The sequence below is a fragment of the Ambystoma mexicanum genome, chromosome 2q (genome assembly GCF_040938575.1).
Source record: "Ambystoma mexicanum isolate Mex_15411 chromosome 2q, UKY_AmexF1_1, whole genome shotgun sequence".
NCBI lineage: Eukaryota > Metazoa > Chordata > Amphibia > Caudata > Ambystomatidae > Ambystoma > Ambystoma mexicanum.
In genome coordinates, this window is record NC_090924.1 from 611941562 (window position 1) to 611960945 (window position 19384).

At 47.1% G+C, this 19384-nt stretch overlaps 1 protein-coding gene across 1 annotated transcript in view; it reads right to left on the reverse strand.

Annotated features, from left to right (window-relative positions):
• The window catches only part of LOC138569624 (cryptochrome DASH-like), a 490626-nt gene that overhangs the window by 292831 nt on the left and 178411 nt on the right, over nt 1-19384 (reverse strand). The window contains exons 5-6 of the mRNA XM_069647757.1: nt 17913-18061; nt 15141-15229 (exon numbers count right to left, since the gene is read on the reverse strand). Of these exons, the coding sequence (XP_069503858.1) occupies nt 15141-15229; nt 17913-18061 (238 nt within the window). The remainder of the gene's footprint in view (nt 1-15140; nt 15230-17912; nt 18062-19384) is intronic.

The following is a 19384-nucleotide window of genomic DNA, read 5'->3' on the forward strand; positions in this document are numbered from 1 at the left end:
CCGGCGCCAAAGGACTACAATCCCCAGCATGCCCAGGGACGTTTTGGGCCAATCAGGAACCAGGAAGGGCGCGGCCGCCCCATCGCGCATGCGCAGAGCCCCGAGCACGGGGCTTGCGCTTGAGACTCCATGCCGACAAGACGTGTGGACCGGAGCTCCAGCAAAACTACACGCGAGGGGCCCAGCCCCACCCGAGCAGCAGCCCGGCCCCTCGCCCACACGAGATAAGTACTCCTCTTTGCTCAGGGCCCAAAGGGATCGAGGGGGAAGTGCAGGGGGCGAATGCTTGCCACCCCAGAGCCCCTGCACAGCTACGAAAAGCTAAGTGTTTAGAACTTCGGCGCTCAATGTGCCGGCGGCATTCTTTTGGGATACATTGACCTGTGCACGGGCGTTTAGTCATTTGGGGTGTTTCCGCCTCTTGGAGACCATAGCATATCCGTGAGGCGAAAAAACAGCACCGGAGACACCTGCCACAGTTTTAGGGCACAAATCGATCACGAGGGTCTGCAGGAAGATTGCTTGTGCATTTGAACATGTTTGCAGGGATCAGCAAGGAGATCGCTTGCGTAGCATAGTGCAATAGCACTATACAGGTCTTGAGGGGGGCATTAGAGAGTGTGTCTGTGTGAGTGAGTCTGCATGAGGTGAATGCAGACAATAACAGAGGGCATGTTCTAATGCTTGTTAATTTCTTTTAGCTTGGACCTTTTGAAAACAACCCTTCAGACGTGCCAAGGACGTGACTGCTCTTCATGGACAGGACACAGAAGACCAGAGCTAAGTTGCATGCTAACTCCTGTACTGTTCTGATGACTTAGGGTTAGGCAGAGTTAAACTGTTCTTATGTGCAAATTGGTGCTTATGTACAAGTAGCTAGTAAGGGCTGAGAACACCAGAACAAAAGTGAGCAGCAACCAAACTTTCCCTGTAGAACTCCCCATTCCCACCCATAACCTCTACCTCACCCTCAATCCGGTTTACCTAATTCCCCCTACCTATCCAATCATCGAGACCCTAACCCTCCTTCCCTGCTCTGGTCCAGGAAACCCGTGTAAGCTCTGACTTGCGGGCTCCACGACCAAAGTGGGGGTGGTTGGTACTGCGTCGCTCCTGCGCCTTGGATTCTGGACTTCGTGACACAGACACAGGGTTCCAACAGATGGGGAACGGTGTCTGCCTCAGTCATGGTGGCTGGTTGAAAGCCACCAACTTTCGGCAAGAAGTTCAGACAAGTGTCCTGGACATGCCTTTCAACAGGGACAATCTCTTTGGGAATTCCGTCGACAAATCGTTCCAAGCCATCAAGAACGTTACAGAGACTACCCGCGCCCTCGGCATGCTTCAGCAACATCGTACTTCCTTTCGTGCCTCAGGAGGAAAATCCAGCAGGTCATTGAAAGGTTTCGGCAGGGGTTCGCCCTCGTACTGGCAGCCCTCCCGTTCCCCTACAGGGGTCATTCCAAGGCTTTCTGGGGTAGCTGCCCTCGCTCCCAAGGGGGCACACAGGCCCAAAAGCGGGAATGAAATGGCCAGGACGTTGGGCCTCCACCCATGCACCCTGATGGGAGGCCAGCTGGCGGGCTTCGTCAGCGAGTGGGAAAAGATCTACACCGACCGATTGGTGCTGGACGCTCTCGCCCACGGACACACTCTAGAATTCCAGCAGAAGTGTCCGCGGATGCCACCAGTGGCCCGGCAGGAGCAGCACATCCTCCAGCTCCTGCAGGAAGTACGGGCCATGTTAAAAAAAAAAAATAAAGGGCGATAGAACTGGTTCCAAAGCGACTCCGGGGCTCCAGAGTCTACTCCAGATACTTCTTCATAAAAAAGAAGACCAGAGGCTGGAGGCCCATTCTCGACCTGCTGCGTCTCAACCAGTACCTCAAGTCCCAAAAATACAGGATGGTCACGTTGCAGCACGTGGTCAGCCAACTGGAGGAAGGAGACTTCCTGACGTCGCTGGATCTGGAGGACACATACTTCCACGTCCCCATTCACGAGAAGCATCGGAAGTTCCTGCGCTTCATCATACAGGGAAAGCACTAGCAATTCAAGGCCCTTCCCTTCGGACTGAAGTCAGTACCCAGGATGTTTACCAAGTGCCTCGCACCAGTGGCGGCCCATTTGCGTCTACAAGGGCGACATGTGTACCTGTACCTCGACGACTGGCTCATCCGTGCCAAGTCAAGGGAATTCGCTGTCAAACACACGGAAAGGACCACCGGGCTGCTGACGGATCTGGGATTCTCTGAACTATCCAAAGTCCTGCTTGATTCCATCGCAGAACGAGCTGTTCCTGGGGTCCAGGCTCAACATGGTCTCCTGCCTGGCAGCCCCCTTAGAGGAGAGGATAGCAGTCATTCTGGGCAAAGTGCAATGGCTGGTGGCACTGAATGCTGCCACGGTACGGACCATCAAGTTGCTACTCGGCATGATGCCATTGTGTATTTAACTGATCAGACTCCGCAAGTTGTGGATGCGACCCCCATCAAGAATTCCTGGATGCTCTTTGGGGCCAGTTATCTGGAAGCTTTGCAGACAAGTTTGCTCTCGACAAGTTCCATCGAGCGATAAGGTGGTAGGGCGTGCGCTCCAACATCTCGGGGGGCATGGATTTCCAGAGCCCTTCATACCAGGAGATGGTCACCAAGGACACTTCCCTGGAGGGCTCGGGAGCCTACAAGTGGAAACGTTTCGCAACATGGTGCCGGACGCAGAAGATGAACCCTCCGAGGGTCACGGCCCTGCTGATTCTTCCATAATTGTTGCCCTTGGCCAAGGTGGAGCTGGCGCAAGCCTCCATCAAGGTGCATCTGGCGGCTATCTCCTGCTACACCGGATCTCCAGGATGGTCTTCTCTTTGGTCCCAACGTCTCAAAGAGTTCCTCAAAGGACTATTTTGATCGTTCCTGCTGGTGAAGGCTCCTGCCCCGGCATGGAAACTCAACGTGGTACCGACGAGGCTCATGGGGCCCCCCTTTGAGCCTATGCATCAGGCCCCTCGCAAGTTGGTATCGCGGAAAACAGCTTTCCTCATGGCCATCACCTATGCCAGGAGGGTAGGTGAGATCCAGGCCCTTTCCTGCAAACAGCCTTATCTGACTTTTCACAAAACGAGGGTGGTGCTGCGGATGCACCCCTCCTTCATGACAAAGGTTCAGTCAGAAATTCAACCTCAACAAGACTTTAGTGTTGCCTGTGTTTTTTCAAAAATCTCCGTCGCCGGCTGAAAGGACTTTGCACTCACTTTATGTGGCTTGTGTGCTGAAGTTCTATGTGGTACGCACGGAGAGTTTCCGGAAGACATCTAAACTATTCGTGAACTTTGGTCCTGTGAACCATGGGAAGGTCTTGTCCAAGGTTTCCATTTCCAGGTGGCTCTCCGGCTGCATCACACACGGTCACCGGCTGGCAAACCGACCGCTGCCTGAGAGCCCATTCCACCAGAGCGATCGCTGCGACAACGGAGTTCCCGTCTGGTGTGCCCCTGCTGGACATCTGCAGGGCTGCTATGTGGAGGCCCACACACACCTTCACAAGATTCGACTGCGTCGACAGGGATTCCAGAGAGGAATCCAGGGTCGGCCAAGCAGTGCTACGCAACCTGTTCGCTTGAAGGGGAGCCTGTTCCAAAGGTAAGAATACTTGCTTCTGTTGAGCCTTTCCCACCTCCCGTGGTTGTGTATTGCTGTACTGCTATGTATTCTTTCTTCATGAGCATGTGAATCCATGCCAGACCCCATGCTGGAGAAGGAACACGTTACTTAGCTGTAACTATTGTTCTCCAGCATGGGTCTGCCATGGATTCGTATGCGAACCCTCCCTCCTGCCCCTCTGCGGCTCTTCTTGCTCATACTGCCACTTTACGTGCTACCAAATCTGAAGATGGCTGCCAGTGGAGGGGATTAGGGAGAGGGCCGTCATTGGCTGGGGGCAGTATGACCCATATCTCAGTGACTGGTTTATAGGAGAAAGACAGTTTGTAAGTGAAAGTGAAACTGTTTTTTCTTTTACCAAAGATTTCCGGCCTGATTACGGGGAACATTCATGAGCATGTGACTACATGCCAGACTCAAGCTGGAGAACAATAGTTACAGGTAAGTAACTTTTTCCTTACTCTAGGTGTGCTAAATGGACAACCTAGTGGTAGCAGGGACTTGCAACAATTTTTTGGTGCTTTTCATTTTAGCCTTACCGTGTTTTCCGCATTTGGCTACTAACTGTGGCTAGTGACCGAACATGGTATACTGAAAAATGTGTCCAGAGGTTTATTTTATTTTATAAAGGCATCAACTTTTATTTACTAATATACATTATTTTTTCAATGAATTAATCATCTATTAATATACACATTAAATTACATAAATGTTGCAGGAGAGCATGGTACACCAGATTCTAAAACAACCTAACACAACCAACATTCTTCAACAGTCAAACCATCATTTGTACCTCAAATCAATCAACCTCATTCATTCACAATAAAAATGTGGACCAAACAATTGGTGCAATATATATGTGTAGTAGCACTTCATTGATTAGCCCCACATAATCTTTGACATTTCATTTCATCCACATTCAGTGTGTATTAGCACAATAATTGTCCAAAATGTGCTCTATTCCACAGAGTGGGTGCATTCAACAAAAAATGACAGATCCCATCCCCGGATGTTCTTCTACCGGTTTCGACGTTTGAGGATAATTAAACCAACGTCTTCATCAGGAAAACCAATTATTGCAATATAACAACTGAAAAAAACAAAACAAAAATACAACAATTATATGCAATTGCCTAAACTAGCTGGCTCAAACTGACAACATACAATTCTTCAATTGCACTTTTAGAATTTTTAACTAGAGTCACCAAGAAGTGATCAGTCCCAAGGTGTCTCTTATTGTTCCAGAGTATAAGAAAGAAGGGGGGGGGGTTTGTGAAGCGCTAGCACCAAGAAAGACACTGTGTCTAAAGTGAAATTACACCAACACCATGGAGAACCAGAACACCGAGACACAATGGCCGACACAGCCATGCTAACCTGATTTCCAGTGTCAAATGCTCTCAATGGTTGGAGCCCCAAATATGGCTCAAAACGAGTTCAGAAGGATTCCAGATCTAAGAAATGTATGTAAACCATAATAAGTTAAAGAGTATTTAATTCAACTGCATGTCAGTTGTGTATGGCCAGGAGCACCATAGTTGGACCAACCACTCACCCTGGGCCAGATGTCGGAGATATTCCAGTACTGTGCCTACAAGTGCCACGTATGCCATCGAAGTAGATAAAACTTCAACTTGCACGGATCAAAATTTCATTGTTATCTGTGCAAAAAAGGGAGGGGGGAGAATAAATATTTTTAAATTAATTATAGAGCCTGATATTTAGCAGTCAGTCATAATGGCTGTATTTAAACGGTTGTGTTGAAATAGAAACACATACGGTTTACAAAAACGAACAGGCTTTCCGTTTTGCGGCTGTTAAATTTTAAATTGAACGGGAGCTGGAAGAGATAACATTCGTACCGCATATGGCGTGGAAATAAAATTCAATTACTTACCACTACCGAACGCTGGACAAAGCCTCGCCTACTACAGAAGAATACTTCCAATTTGGACTCGTTTCCGATGTCTGCGGCTCTGGATCTCATACAAAAATACTGATTGCGTGCAGTCGTGGGGGCGTGGTGTTGAACGGGTCTCCTTGACATGGTCATGTGATTACTACAGTAATGCGTGACATCGGAAACGAGTCCAAATTGGAAGTATTCTTCTGTAGTAGGCGAGGCTTTGTCCAGCGTTCGGTAGTGGTAAGTAATTGAATTTTATTTCCACGCCTATGCGGTACGAATGTTATCTCTTCCAGCTCCCGTTCAATTTAAAATTTAACAGCCGCAAAACGGAAAGCCTGTTCGTTTTTGTAAACCGTATGTGTTTCTATTTCAACACAACCGTTTAAATACAGCCATTATGACTGACTGCTAAATATCAGGCTCTATAATTAATTTAAAAATATTTATTCTCTCCCCTCCCTTTTTTGCACAGATAACAATGAAATTATGATCCGTGCAAGTTGAATTTTTATCTACTTCGATGGCATACGTGGCACTTGTAGGCACAGTACTGGAATATCTCCGACATCTGGCCCGGGGTGAGTGGTTGGTCCAACTATGGTGCTCCTGGCCATACACAACTGACATGCAGTTCAATTAAATACTCTTTAACTTATTATGGTTTACATACATTTCTTAGATCTGGAATCCTTCTGAACTCGTTTTGAGCCATATTTGGGGCTCCAACCATTGAGAGCATTTGACACTGGAAATCAGGTTAGCATGGCTGTGTCGGCCATTGTGTCTCGGTGTTCTGGTTCTCCATGGTGTTGGTGTAATTTCACTTTAGACACAGTGTCTTTCTTGGTGCTAGGGCTTCACAACCTCCCCCCCCTTCTTTCTTATACTCTGGAACAATAAGAGACACCTTGGGACTGATCACTTCTTGGTGACTCTAGTTAAAAATTCTAAAAGTGCAATTGAAGAATTGTATGCTGTCAGTTTGAGCCAGCTAGTTTAGGCAAATGCATATAATTGTTGTATTTTTTTTTTCCAGTTGTTATATTGCAATAATTGGTTTTCCTGATGAAGACGTTGGTTTAATTATCCTCAAACGTCGAAACCGGTAGAAGAACATCCGGGGATGGGATCTGTCATTTTTTGTTGAATGCACCCACTCCGCGGAATAGAGCACATTTTGGACAATTATTGTGCTAATACACACTGAATGTGGATGAAATGAAATGTCAAAGATTATGTGGGGCTAATCAATGAAGTGCTACTACACATATATATTGCACCAATTGTTTGGTCCAAATTTTTATTGTGAATGAATGAGGTTGATTGATTTGAGGTACAAATGATGGTTTGACTGTTGAAGAATGTTGGTTGTGTTAGGTTGTTTTAGAATCTGGTGTACCATGCTCTCCTGCAACATTTATGTAATTTAATGTGTATATTAATAGATGATTAATTAATTGAAAAAATAATGTATCTTAGTAAATAAAATTTGATACCTTTATAAAATAAAAAAAACCTCTGGACAAATTTTTCAGTATACCCTGTTACCTAACACCCTGGTCCAGGGTGTGGGGCGTTCCTGCGCCTTTCAGTACGCATAGTGACCGAACATGGCCATGCCACAAGGTTTTTCCCTCGTCTTTTGGCCCTCATGTCTTAACCTTCTTCCTGGCCTCTGAGGCCAGGCAAATCCTTATATGGACTCCCAGTGCCTGGGAAAGCAGAGGCTTTTGGCGGGCTATGTGTGTTTGCTGGCAGGATGTAGGCTGGGACTGTCTTGTCCCAATCCACACACTGGTTTCAGTGTGTCTGAGTGTTATGCATGAGTGTTCCGGCCAGTGGTCCTGATTGGACCACTGCTGGGGTGTGTGTGGGGCTAGTTCTGCTATTGGGAGCTTCTGCTCTTGCCTGGCTTTTGGTAAAAGAAGAGGACCCCTGCACCCACTCTGGAGGGATCCTGGAGAAACCCTAAGGAGCCAAGACTCCTGTTCAGCTGTGAGACCCGTAAGGAGACTGGAGACCCGTCTGAACGAGGCCTGGTGACTAACTTCTGCTGCTGTCCTGGAAGAGTCCTGCCTGGCTGTCGATCTTCAGCAGTCCTGCGAGGGAGTGGCGACCCGTCGAGTGGTGGGAACAGCCATTCCTGACGTCTGCTCAGTACCCTGCAAAGAAGAGTCTTCGGCAGTGCCCCGGGACTGCCCTGTGGCAGACACCTCAGAGTTTGGGCTATGGTGCTGCCGACGTCACCATTCCGCATTGAGACAAATGAGTCCCTTTGCACCGCTCTGCTCTGGGTACCATCGTCCGAAACAGTTTACCTTAGTCGAGTCCAGTCCTGAAAGGGTCTGCATCGTGTTTTTCTGCATTCTGCCACCGAGAGTCCTTGCACCAGCCAAAGACACCGAACCGACATCTGCTCGAACCTGCAACCCATGCGAATCAAGGACTGAGGCTGACAGCGGGAAAAGTGAGCTCTGACCTTCTTCCATGACCTGCCAAGTCCTGTGAAGAATCGGAGTACGGCAGTGAGTTACAGTGGTTCTTACCTGCCCCTAAACTCCCTTTAAAAGTTTTGCTAACTTTTCTAAAACTTTTACTATACATTGGCTTTGCCATTGTTTGATCGTGCAAGCATTGCGAAAGTTGGGGACACTTTGGTTAGTTAGAATAACTTGTCCTCTGACACTTGGAATCATTCACTGGACCCCAGAGACCCTACTTTCATTTCTTCCAGCGTTACAAACTGTGTCAGAACTTTTCCTGAACTTTTGGGCATAAAGCCCCAGACAATTTAGCAATGTACATTTGAAGTTAGGGCTAATTCTCTGTGGACCTGCAGTGCATAAACTAATCTACACTTTCCTTTGTAGGGGTTTGATCTGTAGCATGTCCTACTCTAGTGACTGTATATAGGTATTCTATTTTAAGTGTTGTGTTATACTTCTACCGGTTAGTAGTAATTTTTCATAGTGTTGCATGGCCATAAATCAATAACTGTATTTTTATACATACTTTCTAAGTGAAATTTGTGACTCCCATTGTGTGTACTCATTATGGACCCTTTACAAGCTCACCACCTCTTGAGACTTAGCCTAGACCACTCGTCCCTGCTACCTTGAACTGGTTTGGCTACAGCTCCCAGAGTTGTCCCTGTCACAATATAGGTTGGCTTCTATACATCTGGCCCCCAGGCCAGAGTATAGAAAATCAGTCCTAACAGTGGCTAATTTACACAATTAGCTCACCTGCAGGATAAAACCGGCCTATGCAGGTAGGCTAAATTTCTCCATGGGCATCCTTTAATTTCCATAAATGTATACGGTAAAAACTGAAAGCGTCCCACATCATTTCTAATCTGATTGTGGTCTCTAAATGCATTGCTTTTAGCCTGGTACGCTTAGAACGTGGCAAGTAAGTGTTTGCCAGCAGGGGCGGACTTAGAGGCAGCAGCACCCTGGGCAGAATTGGTGCCCTGCCCACGTGCCCCCAGTTAACCGGGGGTGGGCAGGAGCACCACATTGTTTTAACTCCCTGATACGACGCCTGACAGTTAATCACTGGAATAGGGCGCTCATGCTAATGCATGAGCTCCCTATTCCAATGAGAACCGCCTCGCTCCCTCATCGGAGCAGGGAGGTAATCCTCTGATCACTGCGCCGCCCATACCCACTTACCTTTTCGGTGGCCCACTTCTGCGTGTGCCGCTGTCTGTCCTGTATCCCTGCAGCGTCAGTTCTCACCCAACATGGGTCGGAACTTGCGCTGCAGGGTCCTTTTTCTTTTTTTTTTTTAAACACGTTTGCATTTATCGTCTCCCGCTACCATCTAATGGAAGAGGGGGTCACCTCTGGACCCCCGACCCTCATATCTCCAACTAAAGGGAGCGGGAGACACCCCCACAACCCCTGGTCCCATTAGTCGGAGTAATGAGTGGGGGCGGGGGGAGATTTTAGTACTGCGCTAAGATGCCGTATTCGGTATAGGCGAATTCTTTTTTTTCACAGTGCGTTTCCTTCAAAGGCTGTTCGTAACAAGCTAGTGGAAGAGTTCGGACGGAGCTGGAGTGTGCATGGGAGGGGGTATAGCTGGTGTAATTTTCAATGTGTGAGTAGCTTGTCGTATGTACTATAAGGTGGCAATTAGAATGTTCAACAGGTTAGTGAAGGGGCACAAACAATCAATAAGCCACATGGCATGGAACTGACTAACCCTACTAAAAATTCAACTTTCTGCATACACCTTCTCAAACTCTGAACTAAACACAACCATGCATGCCTCTACAGCACAGCAAACCGCACGCACTTCAACTAAACAAACCACACATAGTCTCGCCCAACATCACATGGCGCCTACCAACCGAAAGACACACCTATGCTCAGTGAATGGTGTCATCAAACTGAAGCTGCCAACAGCACATCACAGAGCTCTTGCTCTTTTTTCCCCTTCTCAGACCTACTTACCCACCTCCCTATTTGCTTTACAGATATGCCACAGTGCCAAGAGACCATGCAGGTGGCAACAGTGCACAGTACAAGAATCTTTAACATAAGATATCATAACATGGCATAGCAAGGCATAAAAACGCCTAACAATGCAAAACAGTCTCTTCCCCTCACACCAACCACTGTACTCTGCAGGCAGCTCCCACTTCACTGCCACATTTTGGAATGTCTTCTTTCTCCACCCCTCCCTTTCATGCATCGTACACAGTGTGTAACAAGGATTGTAGAGTTGGTAGACGATGGGCGTGGGCTGATGGGGAAACTCATCTCATTACTCCACACAAGTGTTAAGGTTTATGGGATGCAAGAACTTTCTGGTTCTGAAATAGAGCCGTTTGGGACATAAAAATCTGGGGCGCTCATTTCCCTTCTCCTAAGATGCTGGCTGGTAAACCGAGAGTCATCTTAAACCTTACAAACTAGATGCAAAGACAACCACTTCAAAGTACTAGAAGGGGAGGAGAAGGTTGAGAGGGCAATGTAGTAGACTACCAAATTAAGGCAGGCACCTGATGGGGAGGTGGGGGCGAGGGACGTTCACTCCATTCCCAATAAGCATGGTGGCTGCAAGACAGAGGTAATTGGGTACAAGACTGGACTGGAGATGCCAGTTCCTTTTAACTCTGTGCTGTGGTTCAGAGAGAGTAACAGGATTTGGAGAGCAAGTATTGAGAAGGTTCTGTCGCCGGGTGGAGTTTAGACATACAAGTGGGAAGTTCCAATGAGCTTGACTATTCATCATCCGATCATCAGGTTGGTCACAGTAAGTCAGTCTAGGTCCCCAAGCTTAGGAGACTTTCAGTTCTTTCCTGAAGTTCGGGGCGATCCTATCAAGGCAAGTAGTCTGATGCCCGACCCCCGTAGCACTTTAGTTTTAGGCACCCAGTGCAGACCTGTGTTTGTGGATCAGGGGTTTATACAGGTTATGTCACTTTCTGTCAGGCAGTCTATAGCTTTGTGCAGATCACCGGGTGAATCCTGCACAGGGGTTTTAATTCAACTCTCATCTCCAGGGAGAATCAGTGGGGTTCTTTCAGGCACAATTAGAGTGTAACCCTACAATAACCTTCATGGTCATCCCAGCTGCCACATTGCAGGTTAAACAACCCAAGTGGTGTAAGAGCCCCTCCACCACAGAGAACCTGTTCTATGGGTTGGCGCCACTCTCAAGTGCCCACTTGGCCATAAGAGAAAACCCGAAAGCCACGTTTTAACAATGTGGAGCAGACACTATTTACAGACAGGGGAAAGCATACACTGCAGACAATGGAAGTATCGAAAGGATGCCTTGCATAACCCACGTTGCAGTGTCAGTGAGGGAGGGAGGAAGGAAGAAGACTAGGCCAGTCAGAGGGGGCAGAGCAAGTAAGAACAGAAGAGGGGCCCGTGTGACTGAGGGGCTGGAAAAGAAGGAAAGTGGGAAGTAGGTGGAAGGGATTGGGAGTTGCGGGGTGAAGGGATGTGCCTTGCAGAAAGGATGACCAGGAGTCAGGTGACAAGGCAAGTCCTTTACTTGTACGCGAGACAAATCAGGGACCATAGGGATTGCAAGTAGGGAGGTACATTAAGGAAACATCCAACAGCCCCCATCTCTCTTCAGTCTCTCTCTGTCAACTGACACTCATGGAATCTCTGGACCACAGCATTCTCACTGTCTCAGGCGCACACCACATTCCAGACACACAGCTATTCAGGGGAAGCAGGAACCAGTGACAACACCAGCAGACCAAGACACAACTCGTGGGTTCTCGCTCACGTTGACAGGAAGGGTATCGAGGGTGAGGGAGGGAAGGAACGAGGGAGTAGAGGGGTCTCCTCTCATGCAGGAAAAAGTGTAGGGGAAGTGCAGGAAAGGGAGTGTGGAAAGCATAGATAGAATTGTGAAGGTTAGCCATGCGTCACATTTAGATAGAATTGTGAAGGTTAGTCATGCACCACATTTAGATATAAACGTGAAGATTAGCCACCTAGAAGAACTTTGAGAGTACCCAATGCACTAACCACCCCTCTCCTCCTCCCCTCCTAGACAGCTCCCTTGTAACATACACACCTCGGCGGGCCAAACTGCACAAACAAACAACCAACATAACTAACACTTGCATACAACAACCCCAGACACTGGACCATATGCTTATGGACACAACAAGCCAGTGCACACAACCACAACCTTAAATACCAGCCAATTTGGCCATAAAACAAACACCCTACATAACAGACATTCACTTACAACAAACACCCCAGGTATTGGGCCCCACCCTTAAGCCAGTGCATGCAATCAACCCATTTGCAACCCAACACACACAGACAACAGTTTCCGATGGTTCTGGACCTATCCTACCCCTCTACCCTCACTAACCCCTGTCCTCTTTCTTGCAGAGCCACGTGAGTGCCTAGAGACTGCCCCTGGCTAGTTGTGGTGTGCTTTATAAACAACATAACATAGCGGGGCATTTCAGGAGCTAAATCAGTGCACAAACTGTGGTGAAAAGGGAGCACTCTGGGGAAAAGGGCAGTGGGAAAACAAACGGACGAGGTAGCAACAGGATGGGTGTAAAAGGAAGGCATAACCATGACATCTGAAAAGCGTGACATAAAAGACGGTTTCTTTAAGTGACACACAGGAGAAGGTTATAGCACCGCCCATTCAGGCGGGTCTACAATCCTGTTTTAGCTCATTGTGCCTTACCAGAAGCGAAATTACCATTTGCATATCGGTTTGGTCCCGCCCACAAAGTTAGTCCAGTGCGAAAATGCTAGGCAGTTTTTACTGAACAAGAGTACTATAACCAAATGGAAGACACTTTTCTCCCTTACTGTGCATCAGTGAAGTGTGGCTGTGCTTTGCCTCTATAGGGTTCATGTCTAGATTACCACTATTAACTTAGAGTGACTAACTTAATTCTGGACTAACTGTAGGTGTTTCAATAGGTGTTTGAGCACCCTCAACCAGAGGCAGTTACAACAGTCCAGTCAGGATAGGAGGGGTGTGTTCACAACCTCCACTTTGAGTTGTGGCGTGGAGGCATACCAGCCGATTGCCACCTGGAACCATCCCTCTTTTTCTGCTGTACAGCCCTCCCTGGCTAGGTTTGCACTTTAAGAAATGATTGTAACAAGTTGAAATAAATAAAATAAAGGATGATCACCCATTCTCTGCTCAAAGCGGTGTAAGCATAGGTTGTGGTTCAGGCAGATCAGTGTGTCAGGGTGGTTGCAGTCCAAGGCTTTGAGGGCTTCTTCCCTGATGGTCAGTAAAGTCATTTCAGTTCCTCTGGCTGGTCTGAAACCAGACTAGAAATAATTGGAAAGTGTTTGCCGCGCTGCATTGTTGTACCTTGGTTGATTTATGAACATCTTGTTTGAGGATTTTTACAAAGAACAGCAAGTTAGAGATGGGGCCAAGTTGGTCCTGACCCTTTGGGCGGCACTCGGTTTCAAGAGAAGAGGGATAACCATGGCCTTACAGGAGGTGGATAGGAAGTGCATTTAAGTAAAACCAAGAGGTGATGGCTGGAAGGTTTCAAATGAATCCTAACCATGGGCAGGGCTCTGGGCAGCCCTCCAGACCATTGTTTTTCAGCCTGCCAATCCATTACGGAAGGGGAAAGGCCATATGCCAATCAGGCTTGATGAGGCCCAACAAGGCCGAAACATGTTTGGGGATGCTTGTGGTCTCGTCTCGTGCAGAAGGGATGTGACCAATCAGTTTGGGCTGAACTGCCTCTTTTGGGGTGGGGCCAAGCCTGATTTGCATATGATCCTTCCCCTTTTGTAATGGCTTGGCAGGTGAAGAACGATGGCCTGGAGGTTTGCCCAGAGCAATGCCAGAGGTTAAAATTAATTCTAAACCTTCCAGCCATCACCCCTTTTGTTTCAGTTAGGGAGTGCACTACAGATGGCCAGTGTTTTTCAAGACAACCACAGGACATGAGTCGGGTTGCAAAGAAAAGTCTAAGTTTGGATGGCACTTTTCATAGACTTTCGATTGTTACTGCAGAGCAAGCCAAAAAGGATGTCTACCAAGTCGCATTGGGGAGGCCCCCTACATGCCACTCAAGGTTCAGCAAGATCAGTCAGGGTATCTCACTCAGGGTCATGGTGAGATGAGAGCAGCCCAGATTGGCAATGTCAAGGAGTCGTCAGTAGAGGAGCGGAGGAGTGTTGTAGGTCTCTTGGGCATGTTCTCCTGATGGACCCCCTTGCTGGAGGAACCCTGTGATTGGGTCAGTTTGCTTCCCATGCAGAAAGCGAGAGGCGATTTAAAGGCACCTTGAAGCTGCCACTGTGGCAGCCATGGGCTGCTTTCATACAGATAAACAAGGACTGGGTGGAGGAACAGCATATTAGTTCCGGGATCCCCGATAGTGCACCCCTACAACAAAGAGCAGGGGGACAGCCACCCTGTTAATTTCCTGGAAGGTGCTCTCTGGGAATCCAGCAGAGGGTGACATGGTGCAGAGGTAGGGTTAAGCCAGGGCACCAGTAGTAGAAGGATTACTCAGGCTGCATCTCCTACCCCAGTCATGATTGTGTAACTCAACGAAATCTCCAGGGCCATGAAAAGAACAATGCCAAGCTCGGAAGCCCACTGGTTTTCTAGATTATATCGTGCCCTGGTGGAGCTTTAATTCACATAATACGAGGTTGCCATGGAAGACCCACTCTATGCTTCAAGATTAGTTAAAAAGTAAAGAGTTTATAGTAGACAACAGTTCTATATCTAAAAGGAATCCTTCTAGAAACCTAACCCATCCACGCCTCCTTCACCCACCTGTGCCTCCGCCTTGCACTGAACATCTCCTGCTACACTTCACCTTCCTCTTATCACATTTTACCACCCTCAAAGCGAATCTGCACCAGATCATTTTCCTGTCCCTCAATACTCCATCAGCCAGATACGCCCTTACCCCCACAAAGCCCCCCCCCCCCATCTAAAACCTCTTCCTGGAGAATGTTGAAAGAGCCTCCCAAAAACCATGTCCTCAAACTCCAGGTCTGTGCAGTGATTGCTTGAGGAGGGAATACAGCAGAATTCAAAACACACAAGCAAACAATCAAATCCTTATTTACCGTGTCCCAGAAATAATGTTGTAATCTCGAGCGTGCCTGTGTTTCACCACCACTGCAGGGGAATGCAGATCTAGGATCAGCCAAAGGACCTGCCAGTGAAAAAGTAAGCAAATTAGTGGCAGAAAGACAGGCAATTCAAACTTAATCTGGTAGATTGGATGGCCATTAATTATATTAGCTTCCAAATTACCTTTCACACAGAAGCAATACATAAAACCACGCCCTGGGGGTAAGTGGGTAATGATGGATCACCAAAGTTGCTTATTCACACATTGTTAATCCTCTGTCTGATGATCATGGACTATAGTGCCCCATACAATGGTAAATAAATAGAAGCACCCTTTGGCTCACCTATGGTAGCGTAGGCCAAGCTCAACATCACAACTCCACCAGAGGTGCTGGAGTATGCAGAAATCGGGGGGGGGGGGGTGAATAAATGCAATTGTGATAAAGGATCAAAGAACAAGTAGTAGTATTTATTTATTGACTTTGCACTGCCACACTTTAGGATTACAACAAACTATTCAGAAACAGTGGAAGGTTTGTTAACCGCTGGATAGTGTTTTTTAATGCAGGCATCCGTCATTTCCACTGAAAAAGGGGAGCATCTTGGCACTGAGAGGGGAGACCGTGGGGGAAGGACCAAACTAGTTTGGGAAGAGGTAGGTGTTTAGAAGATGGGAAAAGGAGAGATGATTGGGTTCTGATCTTAGATAGAACAGAAGCGAATGTCAAAAGTGATGAGGCTAGGAATGAGAAGGAGTGATTTCTTTTCTCGGGATATGGTGTGAAGGAACTGTAATAATGCTGAGGAAGATCGTAAGGCATGTGTCGGACAGTAGGGAATCTGTTTATCTTTGATAAACTGTGGTTCAGCGCTGTACAGTGAGTGAACAACAATACAAGGAGCTCTGACAGAGGTTTGCTTATCAATGGTAACCCACTGAAGGGTAGAAAGCAAGGATTTAGTATTAGAGCAATGATTTCCATTCAGTACAAGTCTGGCAGCACATTTCTGGATGATTTAGAGGGGATTACCAAGGAATAGAGTGCCTGGGTAGAGGCCATTTCCATAATACAGACGCCGATGCACCAGATTCGAGACCATAGAGGGCTTACATTTGGTGGGAATAAATGGGATGATTTCCTTTGGATTGATTTGGGCAGAAAATGATCCATCAGAATCTAGTTTGAAACCAAGATTCCGATCAGTGAGATCTGTGCTAGGTTTAGGCAACTATTCGCTAGGTCAGTATTCCGAGTTCCGCCTGTTGGAATTACTGCTGAGCAATAATACTTCAGTTACTCAGGAGTTAAGTTTCAGAAAGTGCCTAGACATACATCGCTCGATGACTCGAAGACATTCTATAAACGTGGTTGCATAGGCAACTTTACTCCGCTTCACACTTCCTGCTGTCTGTTCCTCAACCACTTGCACCTTCTCACGCTTTTGCTCTTTTCAGCTTCTCCATCCCACGCTATATATAGAACTCCTTACCTCTAGATATCCGTTCTTGTTCCGCTCATGTCCAGTTTTGAAAAAAGCCTTAAAATGTATGTATTACAGCTAGATTTTCCCTTGAACCGTCGCATGAACTAAGACTCTGGAGCATGCTGCCCTTTTCCTCATTTTGATGTACCAGGATTGTTTTTTATAAAAACAAATTGTTAACAGCCCTGTGCATCAAGCTGCTATAGAAGCACTGTTAATATACAAACACACAATTTACACATCGTAGGAAGTCGAGACAGTTAGAGACAATTAGAAAAGATTGCTGGATCAAGCAAGGGTTTCTTTAGAACGAGAAGAAGTGCTCTTTTCTGTCCTTTAGGGATATGGTTTTGATTAGGAGAGCCAGTGCTAGAGTCAAATACTCAGATACGTTCCAGATTAAAATTCTGAAAAACGAAGTTATCAAGTGGGAGTACAGTTGGATTCAAGAGAGGATACTAGTGATGTCGTGCTTGGTCACTGTTGGAAGAAACACTAGTTGTTAGTGGTAAGAGACTAGTTTGTGTGGAGTACTGGAGGCAGTTCACCAAGCCTCATGCAGGACTCCATGGGCGTCATTGCGTGCTCCAGCAGTACAGCTGCAATGCCCACCAAGCCCCCAATGGGCTATCAGGGCGCATACATGCACCATGTCTACGGGTTGACTCATATTGGGCAGGTCCATGTGCGACTTGGGCGGGATTTTGCCCACAAAACATGGGCATGCACAAGTTAGCCATGGATATCACACTCCTTAACCCAGGTGCACCAGAGTAGGCTGCTTTGTCAACACAAGGCTGAGACACCGACTCTTCACACAATGGCAAGCAAGCCGTGTCCCATTGTGGAGTTGTGGCCTTTGGAATGTTCCTATCAGATGATGGGCTGTGCACACTAAGTTAAAGCTCTTTAAGCAGTAACCATTAAGGTAACAGTATCGGCTGCAAGAGTCCGATAGGCTGGTAGCCATGCTTTCTCATCTTAATTCTGAACCATTGTGGGAATATTTGGAGTTTTGTACCACTATATTTGCTTCAACCTGTTACAAACAGTTGAAATCATTGCCCCTAAATGCTACGGCCTCCTAGTTTCATATACACCCTCACGACTAAGAGGGCAAAAAATGTGTGAATTGGCCCAACTGATGACTTCAGTCAGGACTGCCAGTGTCTGGCCAGTGTCTGGACAGAGACCACAGGTAGGAGGTATGGGCAGCAGTTCCTTCAATTCATCGAACAGCATTACAGAGTAGCCTCTTTGTAATAGCAAAGGTAGCTTACCTTCTTGCCCAAAATCGCTGGCTGTTGGGATGGTTCCCTCTTCCAAGCCGGAAGGCAGGGGCGGCACCTTCTGTGGCATCTGCAGGGTGGGCCGCACTGTGCCCTGAGATTCCACTCCTTTTCTGAACTGGGTGTATACATCAGGTAACCTGTGCACGGTCGAAAACATTCACTTTTTTAATAAAAAACTGTTTATTGAAGTCGTGGAGAGTACATAAGTAGTAATGACTGAAGTTGCAGTGTCAGAAACACTGCAAAGTATAGGCATTTTACAAGGGCTTAACATTAGAAAAACAAAATACAACTCAACAGTGCTGAAAAAGAGGTAGAGCACTATTCTGAGATGCATCAAAATCTGTACGAAATGCCATCTGAAGACCATTAGATCGAAGCGGTAACCAAGTAGCTCTGGGGACGTAACCGCAGTGCGACCGGACACAGTTTGGTTGCACCATGCGACCGGACACAGTTCGGTTGCGCCACACTTGCTGCTCCATAAAAGATCTGCAAACCATTTTGTCGGGTTTCAGGGTGCTTTCACATTCCAAATCATTGAAATACATGTTTTCGCCAAAGCACCACTAAATCAAATGTGTACATGTCTTTAGACAAGCCTTTGTATCCTCCCAATAGACAACTCCACGGGATCAAATGGGAAGCAAACCCTGGCGATCAAATGTAATTGTGGTAAATCCAAGGCCCAAAACTGAGCCACCAATAGGTACAGAGCAAACGGTGTGCGATTATTGAGAGCACCTCCGGTATATCTTAAAGGAGAAGGATACACTTCATTAAACATTTTGTTCTGCACGATGTTATGCCAAGAGTTCCCTCATTGAGCACCTGCATCCTGTGCCCATTTACTCTAAACCCAATTCGTGGCTGAAATTCTCCTGCAGCCTCAGGAATCCACAATATAGTTTATCAAGTAGATGAAGGTTCATCTCAGCAACTCCCTCCACAACCACTAAATGCAGTACTTAATTTGTGGGTGTGTTTGCCAGGGCTCAGCCCAGGCACCTATTGTCTCAGACTCACTTTAATTATGAAGTGGTGGTAGGCAGTGCATCCATCATCTACAATGAGCAGGTGCGAGCTGTAGTGTAACCCCAAATATATCGACACAGTGTGCAGCAGCTATCGATGGTGGCAGCAGTGGTGCCCACCCGCAGTGTCACAGGAGTGCTAGAAAACACTTGGACCATATTGTTCGAAAATATTGGAAAATTAAGGAGTTACCTGAACCTTTCTGAGGGAGAAGAATTTGCCATCCAAAACATGTCTTTCTATTTAAGAATGCCAAGACGATACTATATCTCCCAAGTTCACCAGTGTCCCATGAGTCTATCCCCTGAGCAACACATGGTGACATATCGTGGACTATGCCCGATTGTACATTTAACAGGGTTACACCCTTCACTAATTTTGCCTCAACAGAAGAATGACCAGAGGGAATTGGGATATACTCTGCC